The following is a 14,735-nucleotide window of genomic DNA, read 5'->3' as shown; positions in this document are numbered from 1 at the left end:
GATAGTGTTGAAGGTAGATGGGCAGGATAGATAGAGGGATCATTACGAAACAGAAAACAACGATTATTAGACGGCGTGTGGTAACACGAAATCCGTGCCAGTTTGGAATCGGGTCATGGAAACGGGGCATGCGTCATACCTGATAACTCGGCCCAATCAAAATGTCAACTTTTCGACAGGTGAACGCGATACGAATGCGATCTTGTGGATTTACGTGGATCGCCAGCTTTAAGCGCGGGGCTAATGACGAGTTTTGCGGTTATCGGTTCGTTCACCAAGTTTTGCAAATCGTCTATTGCGTTGATAGAACGTTTCTGATTAAAAGAATCTGTGAATGGATTTATATCTTCGATTTATAAATTCTTATAGTTATATTATAATATGGTATAAAGTCGTATATGTTTTTAATTTTATAAGAAGGTAACGAATATTAGTTCGAATAAATATGTGAGCATTAATAACAATGCTCGATCAATTTTTAAACTATTTATTTTTCAAACATTTCAAATTCTATCCAATGCAATATGAAAGGATAGCATTTGAGCTATCTCAAAATGGAATTCAATTTCTCTTCGAATAGATCATTCAATATTTGGATTAAGACAAAAAATTGTGAAAATAAGGGTTTTTAAAAAATATATAAAATATTAAAAATAGAAAAAATTTATAATATTCTACACTATTCTTTGTTATTTATCGTAATAAATTCGAATAATGAAGGAAAATCGTGATATTATCAATCAAATTATATATTCCACAAAATGCTTAATTTTCTAACTGTATTAAAAATTTCCATAAAAAATAAATTCACGAAAAAATATACAAATAAAAAGAAAAAGCTGAAAGTTGCAAAATCTACATGGTCGATCCAGCGAAAATTCTCAAGGTTGTACGTTAAACTAGCAACAGAACTAGTCTGTAATTTGAAATTGTATTATCGTGTACCCTGCACGTTTCTCAAGGTAGCTCGAGTATAAAGTCTCGTGCTTTACCCGAGAACGGCCAGCCACAGGTAATTACGTCAACGGTGACGATTATCGATTTGCAGATTTGCAAGATCGTGAACCAACCTCGAGAACAACCACGATTACGTGGCTTGTAATCGACAAGCTCGAAAATCGTCTTCTAATTTTCATCCAGGAAAATATATAAATTCCAAAAGAAAGTGTTAGTTAGAGCTTGACAACTTTTATTTTTGAGTTTTCATTGGTTTTAACTTCCTTTTAATCTTCCTTATGAAATGGAAATATGATTCTGTGGAAATGGAATTTTAATACCTCAATTGCTATCATTTAAGCATCTCGAATATATTATAAATAATATTCAGGAAATCTTATTTTAACTCGACTAAAATACCTCTAAAGAAATTATAAAAAAAATATTTTTGCAAGAGAGTTGTTTTACATACACGAAAATCAAGTTAATTTTTTCATCGATAATATCATAATTATTTAATCATTTTACGAAAATCACAAAAACTTTGGATCTCTTCATCAATATCAAGACCTCGTTATATCAATCAAAATTTCGAAAAACTATATGAATTATCTCCATAACCTCTCGATTCTTCAATTATCTCGATTATCTCAATAATATTTACATTTATTCCCATTTTATGACGAAACTAAACTTCAACATTCCATTCCCTCGCCAATAGGAAGCGAATGACACCAATAGTAAGAAGATCTTCCCAGAAACAAGCTACGTGAGATGGAAAAAATGTTCTCGAGCAATTCTAGACGTTTCATTTTCCTTCTCTTCCTCGTTTCGACCGTGAGGATCGCGCAATCGCGTTCTTTTCCTTCGATTTTGCTTCACGTGTACGTACTCGCACGTGTAATTACAATGCAATGTCACAATAATTTACGACACATGTCTTCTAGATTTTTATTTTTCCTCTTTTTCTTGTTTTTCTTTTTTTTTTAATCTAACATCTTCTTTGAAACTAATTCAAACTCTTATCGTCAAAGACGAAAACGATAAGATTCTTTAATTATTACTCTAATTAGTCGTTTGGGAATGTTAAGATGGATTTGTTATTCTTTATTGTGTTGTTGTTGAATATCTTGTATTCTGATTGTAGATTGGAATTGATTAATTTGCAAAACAAAATGTATAAAATATATTTACATGTATCATGAGAAATATAATTTTAATTTAATTAATCGATATAATGAATATGCAATCATTTCATGTTTTGTATCAAAAGCCAAAATTTCATTCAGGATCCAAGACATTCCGTTATATAATCTAATGATTTAATACATCTCGATTTGTTTTGTCTTTGTGAAAATTGTTTGTAAAAAAAATTTACGTACAAATTAAAATAATATCGTACCTTGTACGTAAGAGATATCGAAGAATTATAATGACAGAGTGGTTGGGTACTAATGCGATTAAACACACCCACGATTCGTCACGTTGCCTTGAAGAATTTGTTCGTCATAAAACAGAAAGAACATTATAGTTAACTTATCATGTATATGAATTATCGTACAGATTGTACGACATCACGTATGATTATATTTACACGTAGTCACTTATAAAATATACTCAAAATTCAATTTCTTTTATAATATTTTTGAAAACTTTCAAAAAATTCTTATTCGACTAATATTTCATTCGAATAAGAATTAATCAAAATATCCTATGATATATGATAATCAAAATTTTAATATAAAATATACCATATTTTCAAAAACTAAATAATAATATTACGAACATAATGTGGAAAATTTTAAATAAAGATTTTTGATCAAATTTTCAAATGGACTTAAACTTTAAATTCATTCGAAAGATATCGTGCCAAAATTAATTTTAATTCTTTATAAAAATTCATAAAAAACATTATTATATCAAATATACGATACTCGAATACCACAAATCGAAGTCACGAGATTAACTGGATAACGATCATGCGCGTGTCTCGACTTGCGATCATTCGCAAGGGCCTCTTCACTTCCATCCACACCGGACAGTATTCGTCAATGGCGATACAAAATCCTTGGATTCCGCCAACGATTTTGCCCAGTGTTCGAGTCTCGAAAAAAAAAGAAAAAAAAAAAAGAAAGAAAAAAAGAAGAGGCACGAATGATTCAGAAATCGTAGTTCCTTGACTCGTACATTCGCCTACATCGAAATGTACACTCGCGTCCATAAGTCATTGGATACTCGTTAATTTATTGATCTAATAAAACGTATTATTCGTTTGTCCATTGATAATCGCGATATTTCGGATATTTCGTTTTGAAATTGAATCGAAATACTTTTTTTTCGATCATTAGAATTTTATTTTTGATTTTATACGTTGAGCTTGCATGAAATATAAGCACTATTTTATCTATATTAATTTCTTTTTAATAAACTTATACACTTTATCCAAATGCTGTTTAAACGACAAAGATTTGTCAAAATATTGATAAATATAAAATAATCAAGTTTTTCTCGTGTAATTTCTACATTAACTTTCTTTTGCATTTTATCTGTACAACTTTCCAAAAGTGTCTCGCGAATATATTGATCAGAGGTTCTTGTAGTTTCGATCATATCTCTGTGTCTGATAGAATGACTTATGAACAGAAGTGTATTATACGATCCTGTTACGAGGGCTTTGGAAGGAGTGGCCATTCACGCGTGACACACGCGCTCTCGCGAGTACGCGAGCTCACGTTCATTCATAAAAATCACTCTATTCTCGGAACCAGGTTTATTACGAGATTCGTAAGCCACGAAACCGTGACCCATGTTTGAATCATTGACACCGGATGAAAAAGCGATGGCTATCGGTGTGGATGAGGAATTTTGGTCGAGGATCGTGGTCAAAGCTTCCCATTTACGAGGAAAGAAATTTATTCGTGGCCAGAAACGGTTTCGTGGAAGAATTTTTATTCCGATAGAATTTTGGAGGAATTTCGTATCTATCTTCCGTGACTCAACGTATTTTATCCGTTGAATTCTTGGTAATCAGAGATAATTGGATGAATTATGATAATGAGAAATGTATGGAGCAGTATTTCTGTTTGATGGTAAATAATTAAGAAACACGTGGAGAGAAATAATTTTTTTACGAATATTTAAGTTTGTTAATGTATTTTTTTTTTTTTTTAATTCTTCGAAGTAAAAATACTTTTTAAATTAACATGCACGCGCACAATTTTTTAAAAATAAAATTATAGTAGTTCTTTTTTCTCTCTCTCTCTCTCTCTTTCTCTATGCAAATCTCGATGTTTATTTTCGTCAATCTTACATACGTTACATACGAGTCTAGATCCATAAGAGCAGAGCTAATTTACATAAACGTTCCCTGGAGCTCGAGCGATGCACTTGAAGCCATATTTCGTGGAATCCTGGACGAAATCCTTCTACGTGTTTAGAAAGGAATGCATCATGTTAAAAATAATACTCGAAGAATGGAATAATCTTGTCTTATAATACAAGTTTTAAATTTCTGTAGCCATTTAAAAAATTGCTTTAAATTCCAAGTATAAGTTAACCATTTGTTTTTTTTTTCAATTGTTGTTTCAATAGTGAGAAAAATGAAATTATTATATTAACAAATGTTTTAATGAAAGTATTTTCATTAACAATTAATCAGAAAAAAGGATGATTAATTGAAAATCTATTATCAGTAATTATCAACTATTTAATAAAATAAAATAACAAAAATTGATTATAAAAATTTTTTCTTATTAGCATTGCCCATTATTTCATTTTTTCTACGTTAAAATTTACATTATCGATAATTCATCTACTCCACAAATATTATACGTCCACTTTTCTTATATCTTCGAGAAAAACAGGTTTAAAAATTCAAGGATAAGCGATAAATAAAAATATAATTTTCATAAATTATATTTTATAAAGTAGTATATACTTTTATACAACAGGATGAAGGATTATTGAAGAACTATTATATATATATATATATATATATTGCATACAAAAATTCAAATTTTAAAAAAAAGAAAAATGGAAATTCGTGGAACCATCGACGTATTCTCCACGGAATAACAAAAATATCGTATCAAATTTTAAAATTTATTTTTTTAAAATCCACCCATTAAAAATTCTCAAATATGAATTGAATACCATAGTTTTTCAAAAATAAGAACACAAAAAATTTATTTCGATGAATCATCATCGTTCAACAAAACTTCCGACTTCGAATCCACGTGATGGCTCGAGTGCAGCACAAACGCAATCTGCACTTCGATTATTCGAATGAATATCTCTTTTATCTGCATCGTGAGTCACGACATAACTTCGCGTTTACGAGGAGTCTAGTCGAGGCTAGGATTACGTTTTATTGCTCGTTTCATGGTTTATTGGCGTTTGTTCGGCGTTGAATTTAATGTTATTTAGCTAACAATAAAAAGTTTTAAAAGAACGCGCAATAATGCACGTTTATCGAGTCTAATTAGAATGTGTTCCATTAGAAATAGATACTATTTCATTATTTTTAAAGAAGATTTAAAAGAAATACTTTTTACGGAATCTTACGTTTGATTGAAATGATTGACAAAGAGAAATCCACCAAACGAATAATATTTCTTATTATTTTAAAATTCTTTGAAGAATACCATTTATCATTTCTAAAAAAATTGAAAAAATTGAAAACATCGTGAGGAACAAAGAATAATAATTTGTTGAATAATTTATTGAATAATTTTTACATCTTTCGATATTATTCGCGATTTTTCAATGATCTCTTGTAAAAATTAATGAATAAACTTCATCATTCAGACATTCCACGCTGTGATTCATGAATTAACAAACTCTACCTGTTTGATAAACCGAAATTCACAATGATTCAGCGTAGAAATAAGAGACAAGGAAAGCGGAAACACGTACACGCGGCTCGCTTTATTCGTCAGAATATTAATTCCCTTTACTCGCCGTGGTTAAATAACTGTATCATAGCACAATATAGTCACTAGTCGGGTCAATCCCCTCGGACATCACCATCTGTCCCATTTATATTTTTTCAGCGTGCGAAATCTAGCGGTGCGATCATCAATCGAGATACCACGAATCTTTTTATGATATTTTTAATACCGAAATGTCATTCAAAATTCGTATATTTATCGTATAATGAATTATAAATTAAAAAGAAAGAAAGAAAAAATTATTAAATAAAATTGCTATTTATATCTGTTACAGAATTATCTCTCTCAATTTGGATATTTGCAACCTATGAATCCAACAAGTGGTGGAATCATATCCGAGGAAACACTCTCTAAAGCAATCTCGGAATTTCAAGCTTTTGCCGGATTGAATATAACAGGTAAAAGTCTGACATTTTAATTTTTATAACATATTTTTTAACGTTATAGTAATTATATTCAATTAAAATTTACAAAGAAACGATAAAAGCTTCATAAAAACTCTACAATAAAATTATATTAACCAAGAATAACTAAAAACTAAATTCGAAAATCAATCCAAGTATAATCGAAAAATGATTCAAGAATAATTGAAAAATTAGAGAATAATATCTAAAAATAATTCGCAAAATTGAAATAATAATAATAATAATAATAATACTCCAACCAGTTTTCTCTTATTCCTCGAATGATCCACTTTAAAGTAATCGTACAAATCAACCGGCAGATTATCTCGTTCACTTTATTATCAATTAACTTTTATTTACGTCCTTGCGATCATATATTAAACCGTAATTGAGTATAATAGTCGCCGTGAATGCGTGATTCACACATTCAACGGATGCATTCGTTCGGTGTTTGCTCTGTTTGCTCTGACTCACCTCGTGACAACTATTAAATTTGCTAAAATAATGGAAGTAGTAATGAAATAGTTGCGAATGGCGGCGCGTTTGTATGCTTGATATCAGAGTCCAATTCCAAAAGTCGTTTCCTATACGTCAAAAGACCGCGAGCGTCATACCTGCTTCGCACGAATAATTATTATTCAACCGCGAGTTGAATCGAGAGAAAAAAATGATTCTGATTATCAGTCAGTCAGCCAGGGGGTAATTAGGATCTGAGATAAAAAAAAAAAAAAAACGGCGCAAAAGAATGACTCGGTCACGGTCGAAATAATGGATCGAACTTAGGTTAGAAATGACCGGTTCACAGAGATAGAGAAAAGAATCGTTACGTAAAATTTGTTAGGTGAGAAAGAATGAAGATGAATGAAATGTTGATAAATGGATAATAGAAGAGATGGAAGAATTTTTTTTATTTCATTTCATTTTTCATTTCATTGAAAAATAGAATGTTTAAGAAAAAGATATGAGAATTTTTGTTCGAGATATTTGATATTATTAAATGAAATGAAATGCTAAATGAAACTTACTTATGAGAGAAAAACGATCGAAAATAAAGCTAACTGATTATGCTTGTTTGATTAGAATTATTTGTCTAATCATATCTATGATATTTAATGATAATCATAAATACTCCAAGTTACTTTAAAAGTAATAATTAATTTTATATTGTTTTTTATCTTAAAAAATAAAAGAAAAGAAGTAGAAATAGTTAAGAAACTGTAAATATGAATTGCAATGCATAATGAATGCGAGATATCACATTATTACGTCGTTGAAGTTCCATATCTTAATGAGGTGATAAACTGTCTTCAAGGAAATATATTACGCGGAGCTAACATTGAAATTATGATGATTTTGCAAAGAGATACTACATCAGCTGTTAATCTATCTATATTTTTAAACAAATAAACCTGTCTTAAAAAAAAGACAAATATTAAAAAATTAATTTAACTCTATACCAAATAATAAATAATTTTAAAAAAGAAAAACTACACAATATATAAAAATTTTTAACTCGAACGAAAAATTTCATTAACGTTAAAAAAAATTAAATCAAATCTAATATAATTATCATTTATTGTACTAAAGAAGAAGAGGTAAAAATAACAGACTCTCCAAAGCATCTCTCTATTTTATCAAAATGATAAAAGCTAATTTTAAGAGAGCAACAAAGCAAATTACAGCTCTATCGTTTCAGTACATCTCTATCCTTTCATATCCAAGAAAACTGTAGAAAAAAATATACACTTGCACCTTCACGTACTTGTCTGACCGGCTCCGAATAAAGACCGGATTTTTAGCGTTTCTAGACCTTGAAAAACTGGACGCCAGTTAAACTGTTCGTTCGCATTGAAAACACGCTCGATTCCATGGACAAAAATCGATGGTAGAAAGAAGGGAAAAGAAAAATGAGATAACAACAGTTTTTGGGAAAATGGAGGGACGAATGTCAAACAATATCTTGAAACGACGAGAATCGTTTAACGAGAACTGGCTATTAAAACAAACCTTGAGAGAACGTCGAGTCGACAACGTGACGAACGAAAAAACAAATTGTTTCCGGTAAAATTTCAATGATTGATTTGGGTAAAATAGAAAAAAATGAGAATGCGTCATTGATAAGAGAGATTTCTAATAACTGATATACCAGAATATCAGATATTTTTTGTGATTAATTTAATTTGCATTGATAAATTTAAGAAATTGTAACAAGCTTGGATTTGAATATTTTATTTGGAATGAAAAATAACAATTGAGAAGATCTCTGAGAAGGATTGTAATGTGGCTAATTTAAAAGTTGAAAAATATATAAAAATGGAGAGTGAATAAATGAATGGAATATATAAATTATTTTTGCAAAAAATAAAATAGGAATTTATTTCATAAAGAATCGCGTAGGAACCGGAAATAGCTTATGTTTGAAAATGAAGACAATGAAGTCTCAATGATGATGCTGAGAGATGACTCATTGAGTTCGATGAAATGCAGCAGATTCATCAATGGCGCTTAAAAAATGACTCATACAGTAACTTGATCACACGAACACATTTTCCTGATTCTAATTACGATTTGAAATTATTAATCGTGGATTTATTTTTAAATAATTTTAATATTTCAAATTATATTATATATTATTCAAACATTTTAAATTTTATTTTGTATGAATATTTATTTTGTAATAATAATAATAAAAACAGTAATATAATAATCAATAAATTATATTGAATAAAAAATTTCGATTTAACAAATATTAACGATTATTCTATCATATTAATAGTACTTAATATTATTCTATAATCTATTTAATACTGAAACTTAATTTTTGTTTCATTTAATTGAAATTAAAATAATAATATCAAGCTGCACCATATCAAAAATGTTATTACCAATACTTGCAAGTATTTTAAACAACCGATTTTAAACAATGAAAAAAATTTTCCTAATCATCACTTTTAATAGACATCTTATTAAACATCAATTATTAAACATCGATTATTTTTTTTCTTTATCGACTAATTATTTAAATTATATGTAATACTTCAAAGTGATTAGATATTACTAAAATTCTAAAATTAAAAGCAATTAAAAACACACATCGAATGACAAAGAATAACAAATATTAAAAAATATATTGCAATAAGAAGAGATAATAATAAAAATTGTAACGCAATTATGTTTCTCTATTGATTTTCTATCAAAAAAGACAAAGACACTTTTTTCGACAACTTGCCCAAGAAAGATTTGGTAAGATTTCTATCGAAGAATGAAATCTCTAACCGGAACGAGTAATCTGTGACACAAAAATTATCGAATTTGTCGATTATTATGAAATCGTGGTAAAAGTCACCTCGTATTTCCTGTAGAGAAATGATTTCACTTCGATTATTCGTAATAATGTTTGTACCCGGTTTGAAACACACATAACAAATAAAATAAATCACGTATGAACGAGAAAATTTTCCATTTTTGAAATGTATATAATAAAATAAAGATTAGTGGAAGAAAATAAATTACAATTTAATTGAAATAACTTACATGATTAGAAAATTATGATTTCAAAATATTATTGAAAAATTCAATTTTTGAAAATAGTACTGGATTGATGGATATGGATAAAAAAACGAAGGTGAACGGAAGAATGATCTAACTATTAAATTGCACCCTATATAGCGGTATTTATTTGAGATGAAACGGTATTTATCGACAGCAATCATTTGCCACTATCAAACTAGAATTTCTTACTATGTGTATACTTAACGTAATCAACCTTGTACTTATATATTGAACGCGATGAATTAACTCGTGCACACGTAACAAATATGCTAGAAAGAGGAAGAAGATATTTCGTAAGAAGTTGTTCAACAAAAGTGACAAATTTCATGAAATCACGTGAAATCGATTATTACGCAATCGTATATTTTCGAACTTTTGCAAGAAATCTCTTCATTAATGATTAAAAAAAACGTCGTGAAAAAAGAGAAAAGATGTTAACTAACAATACTTAATATATTATTTATATTTTGAATTACATATACATAAGATATTTTATACTTAGTAGGATTATGAATTGATTTTAATTATTTCCATTGACCTGATTCATTAAATTAACTTATAGAGAATAAAAATAGGATGAAAATGATTTGATCATTGCTATCTCTATCATTTTATAATTAAATTATTATATTTAAATGATATTGTCAAGAAGAAAGAAAAACTTATAATAATGAAGCATTAATTACGTTGAGAATGATAAATATTATAATTAGTACACATATGTGTCAATATGTAAAACAACCGTAGTCTTATACTCTAGTATTATAATTATAGCTATCATAAATGGTCGTCATATCGAGTACTTTTCTAACTACACTATTGTTCTATCAGTAAATTTCAATATGATACAATAATGTATTATACTTTTTATTTTTTTATTGCAAACATTAGTTTTTAATAAAAAATATTGATATTTCTGTGACAAAAGATTATCTATTAAAATTTCATCATCAAAAACTAATTATTCGATAAAAATCGTGTTTCAAAATATCTATGATTATAGATAATAAAAGAGAAAAAAAAAATACGTAATAAATGTTATAATAAAGAAAAAATAATGTTATATAAATCATTAAGCTGAATCAGATGTGATAACACTAATAATCAACGATAAAATGGAAAATAAATGCACTTAATAATATATTCATTTATCATGTAATAAATACACAATGAAAAGAATAAGTTAATTTCAAGCTGAAACTTCGAACAAATGAAAGAAAAATATTTCATTAACTCCATTAATGATTATTATATAATTTGTTTTGAAATTAAAATTTTTTCATCACAAAGTAAAGAATCACACTTGCAATTATATAACATTGCTGACTTCAGTTTTATAAAAATATGGAATTCTTGCCAATTGAATCAATTTGATCAAATTTGCATTGAAAGAAAAATAAGTCGAAGTCCGCGTATTATCCACTTCGAAAAAAGTAAATATAATTGCTCTTACTTCATGAAGGATATTTAACATTTACACGTGTGTAAATTCAATTTTTTTTTAATTCAATGAAAACTATTGCGAATAAATATTTTTGTGCATACAAATCTTTTCATGAATTGTTAATTAAATATTCATTTTTTTAAAAAAAGAAAAAGCAATTATATTTTTTTATTGTTAATAAATTCATTTTTAGATATCGAATTTATTAGCTATTCAAACAAGAAAATAAATTCTTTCTAAATTATAAAATTTTTCATAAAAAAAGCATACTAAACTCGATATATATCTTTTAAATAATTTAAATCTATATAATAAATTATAAAAATCTATTTAATAAATTTATGGATTAAAAAATATATTCTAAATCTATATTTAGAAAATTAGAATATGCAGAATATTATTTGAAATTCAAAACCTAGTAGAAAACTGACATTTATCATGCAATAACTTAACAGAGATATTTCCAGTACATCTTCAATCTATTCTAAACACGCTCACACCAATATCAAACAACTCGATAGCTCCGTAAACCGTATTCAAATCGATTTACACGATCGTTCCGTTAATACATCACAATTTCCACGTAAAGAAGTATTAATAATAATTCCAATCGCGTGACAAAACTCAACTCAAACGTTTTCAAACCGTTTCGAGTAAAATATTGATTACATACGATCGAGATCGAGATAATTATACCGATATACAATTCTTAAACTGTGACCTGTGGATCTTTAGAAATCTAAAAGTCTAGAAAAAGATCTACAATTGATTTTTCAAACTAAAATTTAAAAATCGAATCGAATTATTAATTTCAAATAAAACCAATTCAAACAAAAGGATCCTTCATACGATCGAGATCATATACTCTGATTTTTTTACAATTTTGGATATTAATTACTCGAATTCAATATGATTTTATTATCGCATAGATTATAATCATGATATCGATCATCTTAAGATTGGACTTAGAATTAGAATGTACGAATAATTTAACTTATCACGTACTCTGAATTATTATGCATGTACGTGTTCACTTGATGCATATGCACCGTGATACAAGGAAACGCATACATAAATGATTGTAAATAAAGAATGTAGTAGATGTAATATAGTTTTAAGGATCGATAACACTTTACGAATCCTATATAATGAATAAATTGAATTTCATAAGAAACGAATTATGAAAGAAATGTATTGGATGCATTAAAAAAGATTGCTTTCTATTAGTTAATAAAAAAATAAAAATTATGTATTGAAATGAACATACTACATACAAAAATATTAAGATTGATGAAATATTAATGAAAAATTTTAAGGGAAAAATATTGTCTGATGTATTATGAATGGATGAAAATTAATAAGATATATATATTGTGGATAAACAATTTTTTTTATAAATTAAAAAATTTTAAAGATAAAATTAAATTATAAATAATGTTAAAATTTGTACATTTGTAATTATTATTGAAAAAATTTTTTTCTTTTTTTTAGGTGATATCGACGAAGAAACATATAAACTAATGACATTGCCAAGGTGTGGTGTTAAAGACAAAGTTGGTCCTGGCTTTGGAAGATCGAAGCGATACGCTCTTCAAGGTAAATCGAATTATAATTTAATTCCATAAAATGGAAAATTTAATTCCATGAATATCTTTTTATCAAATAACTGAGTGGAAATATTTTCACTCAGTTATTATGTATCAATTTCAATTGTTAAAAATATCTAAATTGAAAAATAAAAAAATAGAAAAGTAAAAAAACCTTTTACAAAAAAAATAGATTATAAAATAATCATGAATTTAATCATTCTAATCTAATCAAACTTCATCAAAATATCTTATGACATAACAATCGAATCATGTAATAAAATCCAAAATCTAAATTCGACTTCCAATCTCATTAAAATATAATACTATTTATCGTTAATATTTTTTACGATAATAATATATATTAAAATTAAATAATATACATCAATTTAGTGATCATATATTTTAAAATGAATTTATTTAAGAAAAATTTATCAAAGATACCAGAATTCAGAACAATTACAAGAATTAGAGAAGAATATGAAAATAATTTAAATAATATAGTAGAAATGTTTAATAATTAATTGAGAAAATTTGCATTTAAAGTTATTACATAAAATAACTGAAACAATTAAAAATTCGTGTAATTATTCGAGTAGTGGAACGCATTCACAATTCAATGTTACTTCTAACTTCCTGTCACATTATCCTTATTATAGAATCAGTCACCTCAAACGGAATATATACGCACCTGTAGCCTTTTGTTGAATGCTCTAAATACATTTTTTATGCATCAAAATTGTTCTAAATACAATTCTGATAAGGTTTTATGCGACTTATTAAATGAATCTTTATTTTTCAATTTATAATTAAAATTACGATGCAATTGACCGAATATCAGATGTAAAATTTAATTTTTTAATAAGTTAATTTGACAACTTACATTTTTTTCAAAACTAACATAAATCCTTGCAAGAAAAGAAAAACTTTTATTAAAAAAAATATTTTAAAAAATCCAATAGAATTTTACATATCATACAAATACAATAAAATTAAAACAATATAGTACATATCATTAAAAAATCCAATAATATATGTCCAATCATTCTATTGTCCATTCTAACAATTTAAAATTCCACAAAATCATGATTCCAGTTATCCAATCAACCATAAGACACTTTGTTTTCTTTTCATTAACTCTTTCTTCTCGCAAGAAAATGACCTACTGTTTGATTTCCACTTATTCACTTATTCAATCACACGAAAAGGATATAATCTATCTAAAAATTATCGAGATTCGATCGATCCTAACCATGACTTTGAACCTCGTGCAAGCGTGCCTCGTTTCAGTGAACTCGTGGCGACAAGATCACCGATGCGTGTATCCTATGGATTTTTATCGCGTAACAGATCCCCTGGATGACCCATTAGATTGATCATGATCGAAATGACGATAGAAATTTATCAGGCCTGAAAATTGGACTGTTTCAAAGCTAGATTGTGAAGAGTTTATTATTTGAAAAAATTTGTTTTGACAATCGAATAGATTAGAGACCAAAAGTGGAGGAGATTTGAAATAAATTAAAATAGAAGAATAAAATATTTCTAATATATTTCTTTTAATATCTAAAATTTTCTCTACTTTTAGTCTATTCATTTATTCAAAGAAGGATATAAGCTTGGACGAGTTTCGCTCTTTAATGATGGAGGTATAATTGATCGACCTTGCTGTTAGATGTGATGTTTGACAAAGATAATAGATCGGTGATGTGATGACAAGGCTATATATTTAACAATGAGCTTCTTTGTAATTTATAGATTACTTTTTTTTTATCGTTGTTTATCACAATTATCAAAAATATTTGAAATATTGCAAAAATTTTTATATATAATGATATATTGATTAAATTTATCAATAATTTCT

The 14,735-nt window shown here is 27.3% G+C and overlaps 1 protein-coding gene across 4 annotated transcripts in view; it reads left to right on the top strand.

The window, feature by feature from the left end:
• Positions 1 to 14,735, top strand: part of LOC107993310 (matrix metalloproteinase-14) — a 40,381-nt gene that overhangs the window by 16,602 nt on the left and 9,044 nt on the right. For all 4 annotated transcript variants that reach the window (XM_017049681.3, XM_017049682.3, XM_017049679.3 and 1 more), the window contains exons 2-3: positions 6,160 to 6,283; positions 12,777 to 12,881. In XM_017049681.3, the coding sequence (XP_016905170.1) occupies positions 6,160 to 6,283; positions 12,777 to 12,881 (229 nt within the window). The remainder of the gene's footprint in view (positions 1 to 6,159; positions 6,284 to 12,776; positions 12,882 to 14,735) is intronic.

The sequence above is a fragment of the Apis cerana genome, linkage group LG10 (genome assembly GCF_029169275.1).
Source record: "Apis cerana isolate GH-2021 linkage group LG10, AcerK_1.0, whole genome shotgun sequence".
NCBI lineage: Eukaryota > Metazoa > Arthropoda > Insecta > Hymenoptera > Apidae > Apis > Apis cerana.
This window is presented reverse-complemented; position numbering and strand designations above follow the sequence as displayed.